At 39.2% G+C, this 15,143-nt stretch overlaps 1 protein-coding gene and 1 pseudogene across 4 annotated transcripts in view; one reads left to right on the top strand and one right to left on the bottom strand.

Moving 5' to 3' along the window:
* Positions 1 to 15,143, bottom strand: part of Pcyt1a (phosphate cytidylyltransferase 1A, choline) — a 44,160-nt gene that overhangs the window by 12,724 nt on the left and 16,293 nt on the right. For all 4 annotated transcript variants that reach the window (XM_090344484.1, XM_090344475.1, XM_090344494.1 and 1 more), the window contains exons 2-3: positions 10,179 to 10,305; positions 6,079 to 6,178 (exon numbers count right to left, since the gene is read on the bottom strand). In XM_090344484.1, the coding sequence (XP_090200610.1) occupies positions 6,079 to 6,178; positions 10,179 to 10,295 (217 nt within the window). In that variant the 5' untranslated portion in view covers positions 10,296 to 10,305. The remainder of the gene's footprint in view (positions 1 to 6,078; positions 6,179 to 10,178; positions 10,306 to 15,143) is intronic.
* On the top strand, positions 12,785 to 13,009 carry LOC150069191 (small nuclear ribonucleoprotein E pseudogene; annotated as a pseudogene).

The following is a 15,143-nucleotide window of genomic DNA, read 5'->3' as shown; positions in this document are numbered from 1 at the left end:
ACATACAGAGAAAAAGCTAGAAGTGGTGCTGTGGCTCAAGTGGCAAAGTGCTAGGCTTGAACAAGATGTGTCCGAGAACAGTGCCCAGGCTCTGAGTTCAAGCCCCAGGACTGGCAAAAAAAAGTAAATGACAGGGCTGGGAGTATGTCCTAGTGGTAGGGCGCTAGCTTTGAAAAAGCCCAAGGACAGTGCCCTGAACCCTGAGTTCAAGCCCAGGACTGGCCAATAAAAAAAAAAGTAAATGACAAATGCTCAAATTAACTATTTCAGTTCTAGGAATTTATTCATTAGACATACACACATATATACATATATAAAAATGTATATGCCATTCATAGAAGCCTTGTTTGTAACAACAAAGGTTTGGAAACAACCTAAATTTCAATGGGAACCTAAATACACTATAATACACCCAGCACAAATGAGAGAAGATTTAAACCAAGAATCTAGATGCCTATAAGAAACTGGCAATCCTAGTTGTCTGTAAAGTGCTACAAGGGAGCTATAAAACAATTTTTAACTTTGTGGATGTCAGAACATGGGAATGTATTGATTTATAATACAAGAAGCTAAAGTTTTGAATTAATTCAGTGAAAAATAGAATAATATGATTTTTTTCCCCCTTTGGTGCTGGTAATGAAACCCAAGGCTTTAGATAACCAGGGCAGAGTAAGATGGGGAGATTTAGCTTAGAAAATCGACTGTCTGAATGGTTGCAAAAGTACAGAATGTCACTGATTGAATGGCTGTTTGCCACTGAACCATCCCTCGATGGTTCTCTGCAAGTGTTTGCCCAACCTTTTTTGATACCAGTTCCCTAAGACTTCAGGTCTTTGGTAAACCCAGGTTGTATTCTAACCAAAGGCCAGAAGGGGCCACTGTCTAGAAGAAAAAAACAGGCATTCTTTTACCAAATGGCTGGGAATCAGGCAAACCACACCCTAACAACTGTTGTCTCAGCTAATGGCTAAGTAAGCAGATGGCTCTTCTAGGTAGAACAAACCTGGATTTCAATTTTCTCTCTTGAGATATGCTCTGAAATAGCTGTCACTAGAAACCATTTGTTCCTAACAGATTTTCATTGCTTTCCAATTCTTTTTCCTTTTCCAAATTGCTTATTGTTCTCATTTTCCAAAAGCTCTGCAAGGCTGATATCTCACAAGTCATATTTTTTCTCTAGTTTTGTCCCATAAGCTCCCCTTGGGAGCTTCCTTAATTTCCCAAGTGAAACCTTGGAGAATGGGTGTGGAGAGTACAGGAGGGCTAATGCCTTGTACTAGTATTGAATCCCATTTCACTGAATGTTTGTGTAGATTCCTAATTATTGGTTTATTCCTTGTCCTGCACTGGCATGAATACTGTAACCTACATGGCTATTTAGCACAAAACAGAACAGAGAGATATAAGAAAAAAGCAAGAGGTCAAATTAGACTGGCCAACAGTTTATAGTTTATAATGGTTTTTCCACCAAGACTGGAATAAATTTTGCAAAGGGCCTTCTATTGTTTCTCAGTCAAGTCTACAAGTACTACTCTAGAGTAAAAAAGATATGAGGCTGAAAAGGTTAGGTTTAACTCTAATTCTACCACTAATAATTTCTTTAGATGTATAGGGTCTTTCTCAGTATCTGTGACTTCAATTTCTTTAATTTATTCATACACAGCAGAGCAAACAATCTCAAACATGACCTAATAATATGACCTACAAACTTATATATCAAAATTTTAAACACTGGATTTATTAAGCAGTGTTTTTATTGTTTGTTTTTTAAATTTGATTTTATTACTGTTGTTAAGGTCCTGTAAAGAGGAGTTATCATTTCACAATTCAGGTAATATGTACATTTCTCTTTTGGGCAATGTTATCCCTTCCTTCCCTTTCCTCCAGCTTCTGCCTCCCATCCCTGCTCACAAGTTGCATAATTCATATTCTACTTAGAAATGATGCATCTTAAAATGTTCATTTTGGGGGCCAGGAGTTTGGCCTAGTATTAGAGTGCTTGCCTAGCATGCATGAAGACCCGGGTTTGATTCCTCAGTACCACATACACAGAAAAAGCCAGAAGTGGTGCTGTGGCTCAAGTGGTAGAGCTCTAGCCTTGAGAAAGCCCAAGGACTGTTCAAGCCCTGAGCTCTATCCCAGGACTGGTACACACACAAAAAATGTTCATTTTGTACTTACTTTTTTTTAACATTAACATTTTTCTGATTTTAATAATAATATATGTTCATTATAAAATGATTAAATATCAAAGTAAAATTTAAAAATTCTACAAAAACATATTCTAGAATTATGACTCAGAATCATATGGATTATATTTTAATAATATTTTCCAGAATTTATCCTAAATAAGGAACATTAAATTCTGCACAATGTGTACATATATACATACATACAATCATTGTACAGAAGTGAGTCCATGCTACATGACAGTCTACAAACTGCTTTCTTAGAAATATATTTTTTTGTCAGTCATGGGACTTGAACTCGGCCTGGGTGTAGTCCCTGAGCTCTTCAGTTCAAGGCTACCACCCTACCTCTGGAGCTATAGTGCCACTTCCAGTTTTCTGGTAGTTAATTGGAGATAAGAGTCTCATAGTCTTTAGAGCCCGGGCTGGCTTAGAACCCAGACCTCAGCCACTGTACCCAACTTCTCAGAGATATTTTGTGCTCATTATTTCCTGTTATGTTAACCAAGGATCTCCTGGGATAGATACATAGAGATAGGTGATAGATAGATATAGATGATAGATAAGTGATATAAAGATAAGTAGATGGTGATAGATGATAGGTGATAAATGATAGGCAGGTGATTGATAGAGCACTTACAAATGGAACTATGAAGGCTAAGAAGACATAAACATACTAGAGATCCCATGATAGAGGTTATCATGACTTAGACCAACTCTAAAAGTCTCAGAACCAATAGACCTAATGGTGAAATTCTCAGTCAAAGAACAAAGGCTTGAGTGTCTTCCTTAAAAAAAAAAATTAGGGGCCGGGAGCATGGAATAGTGGTAGAGTCCTTGCCTAGCATGCACAAAGCCCTGGGTTTGGTTCCTCAGTACCACATACATAAAAAAGCTGGAAGTGGTACTGTAGCTCAAGTGGTAGAGCACTAGGCTTGAGAAAGCCCAAGGACAGTGCTCAGGCATTAAATATGTTTTCTCTTAACCAGGCACTGATGACATCTAGTAATCCTTGCTACCCAGGAGGCTAAGATCTGAAGATCCCAGCTCAAAGCCAGACTGGGTAGGAAAGTCCATGAAGTTCTTATCTCCAATTAAGTATCAAAAAAAGCTGGAAGGGGGCCGGGAGTTTGGCCTAGTGGTAGAGTGCTTGCTTAGCATGCACGAAGACCCGGGTTCAATTCCTTGGTACCACATACATAGAAAAAAGCCGGAAGTGGTGCTGAGGCTCAAGTGGTAGAGCTCTAGCCTTGAGAAAGTCCAAGGACAGTGCTCAGGCCCTGAGCTCAAGCCCAGGACTGGCAAAAAAAAAATGCTGGAAGTAGAGCTGTGGATCAAGTGGTAGAGCACTAGCCTTGAGCAAAAGGGCTCAGGGACAGCACTCGGTCCCTGAATTCAAGCCACAGGACCAATATATATGTATCGCTGGGTGCAGTGGTTCATGCCTGTAATCCTAGAAACTCAGGAGGCTGAGATCTGAGAATCGTGGTTCAAAGCCAGCCTGGGCACGAAAGTCCATGAGACTCCTATCTACAATTAACTACCAGAAAAGTGGAAGTGGAGCTGTGGCTCAAGGGATAGGGCAGTAGCCTTGAGCTGAAGATCTCAAGGACAGTACCCAGGCCCAGAGTTCAAGCTGAACGACCAAAAAAATTGTGTGTGTGTGTATTATATGTATTGTTATTATTTTATGTATTATATACTTTTATGATATACTATCTCTCTATATATTCTCTGTTTATTCCTTTTCTGTGTTAGTGTTAGAGATTGAATCTAGGGCATGCTAAGCACATACTCTACCTTGCACCTATACCCTCAGCCCTCTACACACATTTTCATATTTAATGTATGCACAAATGGTATGTAGATAAATTAGTAACAAGCAGGGTAATGTAATCAATAAGATCAGATCTGAGTGAAGTACTTGATGTTGAAAAGGAGTCATTAGTGAGTGTACTTGCTTCCAACAGCTGTATCACCACCTTCAAATTGTGAACCCTGAACTGTCTATTGGCATTTTGCAGTATGACCTGCCAGCATAACACTTTGTCACACACAACCTCGGTTTTCCTTTACCCCTTATTAGTGAGAAATCACAAGGTGAATCACAAGGGTTGTGATCAACATGAGCTACATCTGGACAGGTTTGCAAAAGGAAGTGGGCTCTTCTCTGGAACTAAGCTTCTGTTTTTGAGAACTCTAATATACAATCCACACAGCTAAAACACAGGCCAGGGGTAGTGAGATCCTGGCCTAAAACTGTCCAGCACAATTTCTATTTGTATCTCACTAAGCCTCAGTTAAAACATGTAACAAAAATACTTAAAGACACACAAAAAGTAATCACGAATACACTGGAAACATACGTACATAACACATATGTACATACAGGTTTCTTTATTTCTGGTGTTTCTCTTAGTCTAAGTCAAGCCCTTTTTCTACAGAGTAGAGACAACACTTAACAAATCATCAAAATTGAAAGCGATTGTAGCAAGCAAGAAAAGAAAAGAGAGAGAGACAGAGGGACAAAGAAAGAGAATTGGGCAATTCACATAAAAATGAAACAGCTACCTATACTGGTTTTCACAGAAAATACACATGCAAGTGTCTATCTATGTTATTTCCCTAAAACCAACTACCCCAAACAAGAAGAATATTCAAAAAGCCTAATAATGAGTTATGTGGGCAAAACCTTAATAATATAAATTAAACATATAACTGTACAGTTTGAACTTTTGCAACATTTCTCTAAAATCGTAACATAATTTTATCTTTATTAATTATAAAGACAAAACTAAGTGAAAAAAATCTACCAAATTGGGATATTAAGTCCTCTCCCAGTAAAAATTAAAAAAAAAAATCAGACCACAAGTGTGGCCTAGTGCTTGCCTAGAAATCATGAAGCCCTGAGTTCAATTCCTTGGTACTAAATGCAAAAAAAAGCTGGAAGTGGTGCTGTGGCTCAAGAAGTAGAGTGCTAGCATTGAGAAAGCTCTAGGACAGTACTCAGTCCCTGAGTTCAAATCCCAAGACTAGCAAAAAAAAAAAAAAAACAAGCAACCAAACAAAACCATTATAATTGCCTGATAAAATGAATGATCAGAGAGGAAATTCTGAAGCTATGAAACATGTGACAGCTTGATATATTATTTGGGTCTTTATCAAAGTAGACAAGATCAGACTGGAAATTTGGTCTAGTGGTAGCTTGCCTACCACTTGCCTAGCATGCACGAAGAACAAGGTTTGATTCCTTGGTACCACATACATAGAAAAAGCTGGAAGTGGTGCTGTGGCTCAAGTGGTAGAGTGCTAGCCATGAGAGAGTCCAAGAACAGTGCTCAGGCCTTGAGCTCAAGCCCAGGACTGGCCAAAAAAAAAAAAAAGACAAAATCATGGGCTAGATATAAGTAAATTAGGTACTTAGAGTACTTGCCTAGTATGAGCAAGGTCTGGAGTTTAATACCATAAACATCAGGTTAATATATATACATATTATATATGTTATATATAATATGTATATATCATAATAGCATCATATATTAATATATTAGTTACTATTACATATATTTTTTGGTGCTAGGGATTGAATCCAAGCCCTTGGACATGTTAGCAGGTGCTTTACCAATAATCTAGATCCCTAGTATTCAAACTAATGTCTTAACTGTTTCTGCTCCATTATATCTCAGCTGTGACAATAGCTCAGAAAACAACTGTATAAGGAAAACACTAAAATGTTAGTACCTAATAGAATACCAGGCAGATGGGCGGAACCTCTGCCTCAATATGCTATCACAAGTAAACAAAAGAGAGGACATAAAGAATTGGTAAATATAACCGTATGCTAAAGCCTATAGAAACATGACAACCTATTAGGTATATATTTACTTACAAGGCGTTCCTTTGCTGGCTTCTTCCATAGTTACCCTAATATAGGGCTTACTACAGTCAAAGTCAATTTCATCAGAAAAAGGAGCTGGCTGCCTTAAGCCCTAAAAGCAGAAAAGTGAAGGTATAGAAAGTTAAATTCAGTGGAACACATCAGAATACCGCCCCCCAAACTGGATTCAATTCAATATGGTATTTATATTTCTCAATTCAATATGGTATTTATATTTCTCATAAAACTTCATAATAAGAAGCAGAAAAAAACTCACTCTAAACAAACAAGTGAGTTGCAACATTCAACGAATGTAGCATGTCAGGAGACAAAATTGCTAAGATTCCCAAGGGCCTCTCATACTATTTGAGTTAGACACTTGGGAAGTCAAATAGCTCCTCGGTGCTTTATTAAGAATAATTATCACCATGCAATGCTTCATATTGTGAAAATATTCAAATGTTCCCTGTGAGGCAGGTAGTACAGTCTGAGTGCCAATTAAACATGAGGGAAACAAGCTAAGCCGTAGCTCATTTCTTTAATCGTAGCTACTCAGGAGGCTGAGATCTAAGGATCAAGATTCAAAGCCAGCTGGGCACAAAAGGACCTAAGACTCTTACCTCCAATTAACCTCTAGAAAACTGGAAGTAAGGCTTGGCTCAAGGGTAGGGTGGTAGCCTTGAGCTGAAGAGCCCAGAGACAGTACCCAGGCCGAGTTCAAGCCCCATGATCCACAAAAAGATAGAAAGAATGAAAGAAAGAAAGAAAAAAAGAGAAAAAACCATGTAGTCACTTGAGAGAAGAGTTTACAATTGGATGCTGGTAGCTCACATCTGTAATTCTGGCTACTCAAGAGGTTGAGATCTGGAGGTTCTGGAGTTCAAGGCCAGCTCATGTAGAAAAGTTCTCTGACTAGCCAGGCATGGTGGCTCACACATGTAATCTTAGCTACTCAGGAAGCTGAGATCTGAGGATCATGATTCAAAGCCACCCCAGGCACTAAAGTCAGTGGACTCTTATCTCCAATTAACCACCAGAAAACTAGAAGTGGTGTTGTGGCTCAAGGGGAAAGGCGACTAAACAGCTCAGGGACAGCGCCCAAGCCCAGGGTTTAAGCCCCATGACAGACCAAAAAAAAAAAAAAATGTTCTCTGTCTCCATGTATGAAATAATCAGCAAAAAGCAAGCAAGGGTGGAGCAATATAGCACCAGCTATGAGTAAGCAAGCTGAGTGAGAGCCAGGTGGGGGAGGAGACAACCCAAAACAAATTTATAATAACAGTCTGAACTAAGGGCAATATTAACAGGAATAGAGGGGAAAAAAAGTTTAAAATAAAAGAGTATGGACTGGGAGTTTGGCCTAGTGGTAGAGTGCTTGCCTAGCATGCATGACGACCCAGGTTTGATTCCTCAGAACCACATACATAGAAAAAATCTAGAAGAGGTACTGTGCCTTGAGAAAGCCCACAGACAGTGCTCAGGCTCGGAGTCCAAGCCCAGGACAGGCCAAAAAAAAAAAAAAAAAAAAAAGCCAGGAGCTGTGGCTCACACCTGTAATCCTAGCTACTTAGGAGGCTGAGATCTGAGGATCAAGGTTCAAAGCCAGCCAGGCACAAAAGGACCTGAGACTCTTATCTCCAATTAACCTCTAGAAAACAGGAAGTTGGGCTTGGCTCAAGGGTTGGATGGTTGCCTTGGGCTGAAGAGCTCAGGGACAGCGCCTAGGCTGAGTGCAAGCCCCATGACCCACAAAAAAAAAAGTTAAAAAATAAAAGAGTCAATTCTATAACAGATTCCTCTGGAGAATAATAAAACCAGGATATTAAGAAATGTCCAAAAGACAGGCAATGACCTAATCCTACAAAAGCCAAGTGGTGGAAAGGACAAAATAATAGTAAGTAGAAACTTAGAAGACTTCATATCACAGGGAAGGGAAGTTGCCAGAGAAGGTTAAGGAGAATTCTGATAAAGTTGTGGCAGAGACCAAGAAATAATTTCAGAGAAAAGATTACTGTAGAAACTAGGTGTGGTGGCAATATTCCCGTAGTGATCCTAGCACTGGACAGGCGAAGACTGGAAGATGGATCAGTTCCAAGTTCAACCCACACAGTCCGCAAAACAAAAGAGTTCCAAGAAGATCAAGAAAGCAAGACCTGGGAAAGTCTTTAAATTTAAATATTCAAACAACTTCAAGGCCCAAGTGGTAGAATGCTTGCCTGGTCTGCTGAAGATTGTATTCAATCCCTGACCTTACAGAATGTATAAGTGAGTTACAACACCAGTACCTTTAAAACATGGGAAATGGAAACATGTTATGTTTGGGGAGGGCATACAGCACAGATGGGCACAGGAACAGAGGAAGGAAGAGTGAGCAAATATTATATTCAATGTACATTATGTAAAAATCAAACTACATGACTGGAGCACAGGGACAAGAAGGGAAAAATGGGGAGAACAAAGGAAGCATGACAGTGATCAAGTACTATATTCCTGACTTACAGGATTGTACAACTGCTTAATAAGAAGAATAATAAGGAACTGGCACTGTGGCTCAAGAGGTAGAGCACTTGCCTTGAGCTAAAGAGCTCAAGGACAGTACCAAGGCCCAGAGTTCAAGCTCCATGACTGACAAAAGAAAGAAAGAGAAAGAAAGAAAGAGAAAGAAAGAAAGGTCTATAATAAAAGAAAATAAGATCCATCATTGGATCTTTTTTAGTCTTGGATTTGTTATTTGTTTTTCAGATAGTTTTTTTTTTTTTTTTTTGCCAGTCTTGGGGCTTGAATTCAGAGCCTGGGCACTGTCCTTTGGCTTTTTTTCTACCGCTTGAGCCACAGTACCACTTCTGGCTTTTTCTGTATATGTGGTACCAAGGAATCAAACCCAGGGCTTCATGAATGCTAGGCAAGCACTCTATCACTCGGCCATGCTCCCAGCCCCTTCAGATAGGTTCTTATGGTTTTATCAGGGGTCATCTTTAGATCCTTTGTGATCCTTCTGCCTCTACCTCCTGAGTAGCTGGAGTAACTCTAGTTGTAGACATGTGATACCATGCCCAGCTCTTGTTTCATTTCTTCTTTTTGAGATCAGATCTCACCAACTTTTTGCCTAGAATCATGCTATCTTTACCTCTTATGTCAGATATTTGTAACTTGGAAGCAAACAAAACCAAGCAACAAAGAAAATCTAAAATATCCTGTGTATTGATTCTTCTGTCCTTCCCAGGTACCTTCTGTTGCCCCCATTCCCTAGTACGACACACATAGAAAAAAGCCGGAAGTGGTGCTGAGGCTCAAGTGATAGAGCTCTAGCCTTGAGAAAGTCCAAGGACAATGCTCAGGCCCTGAGTTCAAGCCCAGGAATGGCAAAAAAATAAATAAAATTATGAAAACATTCTCCAAGATATAAATGATCTCTGAAGGGTAGTACACCTTCTAAAAGAACTTTTTCCTGACTATTTACACACTTAATTAACAAAGTAGTCCTCAAAATCCCAGTAAAAGAGAAGCTGGAATCTAGTGTTCAGACTGGTAGGGAGATGAGAAATACAAATAGTGTGAGCTTAGTACTTGATGCTGGTTTCCCAGTATTCTATCTACTCATTAAGGATTCCTGAATACTTTTTTAGCAAAGACTTTCTGGCTCTCATTTTATATTCTACACAAACTTACAGCCTTCACATTTCCTAGGATGTTTTTTCCAATCTGATGCAAAAAAAAAAATCCTATAACTGAGCTGTGAGTTGTAATCTGGGGGAAAAAAAGCTATTTCTAAAAATTGTAAAAATTACCCTAACCATTCTTACTACTATTTTAACAAGACTTTTGTCATAACACTATCATGAATGTTACATCAGTTTCTACCTTCTATCTGCCAGGATAAATGTTTACAAAGAAAATTCCTGGGCTGGGAGTTTAGCCTAGTGCTTGCCTAGCATGCACAAAGACCCAGTTTTGATTCCTCGGTACCACATACATAGAAAAAAGCCGGAAGTGGTGCTGAGCTCAAGTGGTAGAGCTCTTGCCTTGAGAAAATACAAGGACAGTGCTCAGGCCCTGAGCTCAAGCCCAGGATTGGCAAAAAAAAAAAAAAAAAAAAAATCCTGTATACTTACAACTGCAGCACGTTGTACTTTTGAAGGAATTCCGTCTTCTTCTGTTGCTCCATTAGGTCCAGATCCCTCTTTCCTCCTCTTCCTTGAATTGATTCTGGTTGAACTATGTGCATCCATTATCACCTACCTAATTGTAGAAATTATAGAAAAATCTGTTATCAGTGTTTTAGAGTCACTAATACACTTAGCAAAGCATCAATTTCATATCACATATTTGATGAGTCAAAGGCATCTGGCACATCCAACCAAAGCTTTACAAAACCCAGGCTCCAGTAGGAACACAGAAGCTTCTCTGAGAAACAGCCACAGTTACTCTCCTGACCTTGGAAGCCATTCCTCCTAACAGTGCAACCTATATACAAACTGTTAACTTCATAGCTTGTTTCTATACAAAGATTATAATAGTAGTTTGAAACAAGTCCAGGCATGAAAGTCCATGAGATTCTTATCTCCAATTAACCAGCAAAAAGCCAGAAGTGGTAGAGTACCAGCCTTGAACAAACAAGCCAAACAAGAACATGAAGCCTTGAATTCAAGCCCCAATACCAGTGTGTGTGTGTGCGTATGTGTGTGTGTGTGTATGCTTGCATGTGCACACGCGCACACACACACGAACATATAATGGCACATGGTGAAAACTCTTAGAACAAATAGGCAGAATGAGATCATTGCACTCTGTCCTTTTTTTTTTTGTGGGTCATGGGGCTTGAACTTTGGGCCTGGGTGCTGTCCTGTTTCTGAGAGCTTCAGCTCAAAGCTAGCAGTGCTCTACCACTTGAGCTACAGTACCCCTTCTAGTTTTCTGGTGGTTAACTGGAAACAAGAGTCTCATAAACTTTCTTGCCTGGGCTGGCTTTGAACCGTGATCCTCAGGTTTCAGCTTCCTTAGTGGCTAGGATTACAGGCATAAGCCACCAGCACCTGGCTCACTCTGTCCTTCTGAATGGGATGCTCATCTAGACACCTGCCACTATGCTTCACTTGATTTCTTCCAGCTAAATTCCAAGAGGGCAATGTGACAAAACCTGTAAGAAACTCAGCCTGACTCTTAACAAACTGAAAGTGACACCCCATGAGTCATGGTTAAGTATAGGCTGACATTTAAAAAAGAAAACCACACACAGTCTACACTGTTCACTCTCAATGAACACCACCCTGAAATGTCCTTTCATAACAAATGTAAATTAATACCTTAGTTCTTTCAATGGGAATGATCAGAGTTTTTTCTTTTCTATCTTTCAAAATATGTGAAAGGTCAGTACTCCCAGATGAGTTGTCTGAGGAGCCTGCTAACAAGGTCTAATCAGTCCAATTTCTAATTTGCCTATCACAGAACTCTGCTATAAGTATCTATCCAATACTCATCAGGAAAGGAAACAAAATCCACTGTGACAATAGATTTTGCAACTTGGTGTCTGGCAAATCAACAATAGGAGCATTCATATGAACAAATAAAAACTGAACCCAGAAAACATTATGCTAAGTAAAATAAGCCACTTCCATGTGGAATCTAAAAAAAGAAGACTATAACAAATAATAATGCAAAGTTTTGTTTCAGAGCTAAAAAGTATATTTTAAATGCCTTACCACAAAATGATAAGTGAAAATGTATTAATTGGTCAGGGAACATGGCCTAGTGTTAGTGTGATGGCCTACCATGCACAAAGCCCTGAGTTCGATTCCCCGGAACCACATACACAGAAAAAACCAGAAGTGGAGCTGTGGCTCAAGTGGCAGAGTGCTAGCCTTGAGCAAAAAGTATCCAAAGACTCTGAGTTCAAGCCCCAGGACTGGCAAAATAAAAGAAAAAAGAAAAGAAAAATGAAAATGTGTTAATCAGCTTGACTTAATCATTCTACAATATAAACATATATCAAAACATTACAATGCACCAGGCATGGTAGTACATCCTTTAATGACAGGACTCAGGAGACAGAAAGATGGTGCTTTTAAGGACAGCCTGGACCACAGTGAGTTTCAGGCTAATCTGTACTACAAAATGAGACTCTAGTGGTAGAGTGCTTGCCTAGCATGCATGAAGACCCTGGTTTGATTCCTCGATACCATATACATAGAAAAAAGCCAGAGGTGGTGCCGAGGCTCAAGTGGTAGAGCTCTAGCCTTGAGAAAGTTCAAGGACAGTGCTCAGGTGCTGAGTCTAAGCCCAGGACTGGCAAAAAAAAAAAAAAGTGGAAAACCAGAAGTGTAACAACTGGTAAAGTATTAGCTATGAGTAGGAAAAAACAAACAAACAAAGAGTGGTGGAGTATTTGCCTGGCATATACCATACCTTGGATTCAATTTTTGGCATTGAAAAATAAATCACAGTGTCCCTCATAGTATATACATTATTTGTCACTTAAAAATAAAAGATAGGGGCCGGGAGTTTGGCCTAGTGGTTAAAGTGCTTGCCTAGCATGCACGAAGACCCAGGTTCAATTCCTCGGTACCACATACATAGAAAAAAGCCAGAAGTGGTGCTGAGGCTCAAGTGGTAGAGCTCTAGCCTTGAGAAAGTCCAAGGACAGTGCTCAGGCCCTGAGCTCAAGCCCAGGACTGGCAAAAAAATAAATAAATAAATAAATAAAAGATAGGTAAGTTCCACCATGGCGTACCGTGGCCAGGACCAAAAGATATAGGAGGTGATAGTGCAGCCCATCATATTTACAAAATAGATCTCAGATTCAAGTGTGGCTCTATGAGCAAGTGAATACATGAACCTTGTGTTAGATGATGCAGAAGAAATTCAGTCTAAAACAAAGACAAGGAAACAACTGGATCAGATCATGCTAAAAGAAGATATTACTCTACTACAAAGTATCTCCAACTAGAAATGACCAGTGAACTGAGAAGTTATTAAGAATCTTATACTGGGGCCGGGAGTTTGGCCTAGTGGTTAAAGTGCTTGCCTAGCATGCATGAAGACCCGGGTTCGATTCCTCGGTACCACATACATAGAAAAAAGCCGGAAGTGGTGCTGAGGCTCAAGTGGTAGAGCTCTAGCCTTGAGAAAGTCCAAGGACAGTGCTCAGGCCCTGAGCTCAAGCCCAGGACTGGCAAGAAAAAAAAAAAAAAAGAATCTTATGCTGTTGTTAAAGTCTTCTTTGCTGGGAATCTAAGAAAGCATCCATTCATATTGTTTAATGAGCCCTGGTATTAAGATGTAGTGTGCACAGTTCTGATGACCTTGTGGATTTAAAAATAATAATAATAATAATAAGTTCAGCCACTCTGGAAAGTAATTTGGAGGATTCTTAAAGAACTGAAAATAGGCCAGGAGTTTGGCCTAGTGGTAAAGTGCTTGCCTAGCATGCACGAAGACCCGGGTTCAATTCCTCGGTACCACATACATAGAAAAAAGCCGGTAGTGGTGCTGAGGCTCAAGTGGTAGAGTGCTAGCCTTGAGAAAGTCCAAGGACAGTGCTCAGGCCCTGAGCCCAAGCCCAGGACTGGCAAAAAAAAAAAGAACTGAAAATAGACCTTCTCTATGATCCCGTCATACCACTTCTGGCATCTATCCTGAGCATCATAACCCAGGATATGATAAGGACACCTGCTCCTCTATGTTCATTGCTGCACCATTCACAATAACTAGGCAATGGAAACAACCCGGATGCCCTACTACAGATGAATGGATATAAAAATGTGATATATATATATATATAAATGGAATTCTACATAGCCAACAGACAAGATAAAATAATGGCATTTGCAGGGAAGTGGATGAATCTAGAGTGAATCATGTTGAGTGAGACAAGTCAAGTTCAAAGAAACAAAAGGCGCATGGTATCCTTAATATGTGGCTATTATATCCAAACAGTACAAGAGTAATGACTCAATATTTGCAAACTCAATGCTATGGACATGGTATTGGAAATATAAATACAACTACATAGACATAAAAATTTATGACTCTATAGACATAATGTTTTATTACATAGATTAATATGTATCTATGTATCTATGACATACAAACCGTCAGCCTAATTTTAATTATGTTCTAAAATCTAAGTGCCAGTGATTGCATATAGAGATTGCCTTCTTGAATACTTATTTGTTAAACATGTCCTTTGAAATATGATATAAAAATCAATGTTAATAAATTCTTTAATAAAAAATATATATATGAACAATGAGATTTAAGTGAGGAAAAGGAATTACCTGGTTCAGTAGTTAAAGCTAAAGTAAAATTCACAAACAAAAATTCCCAGTAACATCATTACTACAAACATGTTACAAAGCCCTTTGGTAAATAACAGTAATACTGAGTTCATGCATTTTTCAACAAAATCCAAGCTCCACCTTGAAAAATGTATTTCTAACCTCATCATATGTGATTAAGTAAAATCAGACTACCTTAGGATAAATCTCAGCTCTACCACTTGGTAGAAATTCTTTTCAGGTTTTAGTTGTATTATCTATCAAATGACGTTAAAATGTCATAATCTAGGTAAAGCCTTAGTTCAGTGCCAGACAAACAGTCAATACTTGCTGCGATCATTATTCAGTCATCATCTGCCTTGAGGCTTATCTTCCCTATATTCCCCTATTCTCAAACTAATTAAGTATTTCCCTAGTGTTTACTAAATTAGTCTGATTTATTCATTACAATGAGCTGCCTGGGGCAGACTAGTTTATAAAGAAAGGAAACTTATCCAGTTCAGTTTTGGAGGGTTGACTCTGGACTTCTAGCCTCTGGTGAGAGCCTAAATACAGAGTAGCAATATGATAGAAGGAACACTTTCAAAAGAAAGAAATAATATGCTAGATAAAAAGGCATGGTGGCTCACGCCTGTAATCCTAGCTACTTAAGAGGCTGAGATCTGAGGATCACAGTCAGAGCCAGCCCGGGCACTAAAGTCTGTGAGATCTTATCTCCAATTAACCACTAGAAAATGGGAAGTGGGGCTGTGGCTCGAGGAGCAGGGTGGTAGCCTTGAGCTTTTACACACACACACACACACA

This window comes from Megascapheus bottae, chromosome 1, assembly GCF_031878675.1.
Source record: "Megascapheus bottae isolate mThoBot1 chromosome 1, mThoBot2.hap1, whole genome shotgun sequence".
NCBI classification, from domain to species: domain Eukaryota; kingdom Metazoa; phylum Chordata; class Mammalia; order Rodentia; family Geomyidae; genus Megascapheus; species Megascapheus bottae.
Note: the sequence above shows the minus strand (reverse complement) of the source record. Positions and strands in the feature narration are given on the sequence as shown.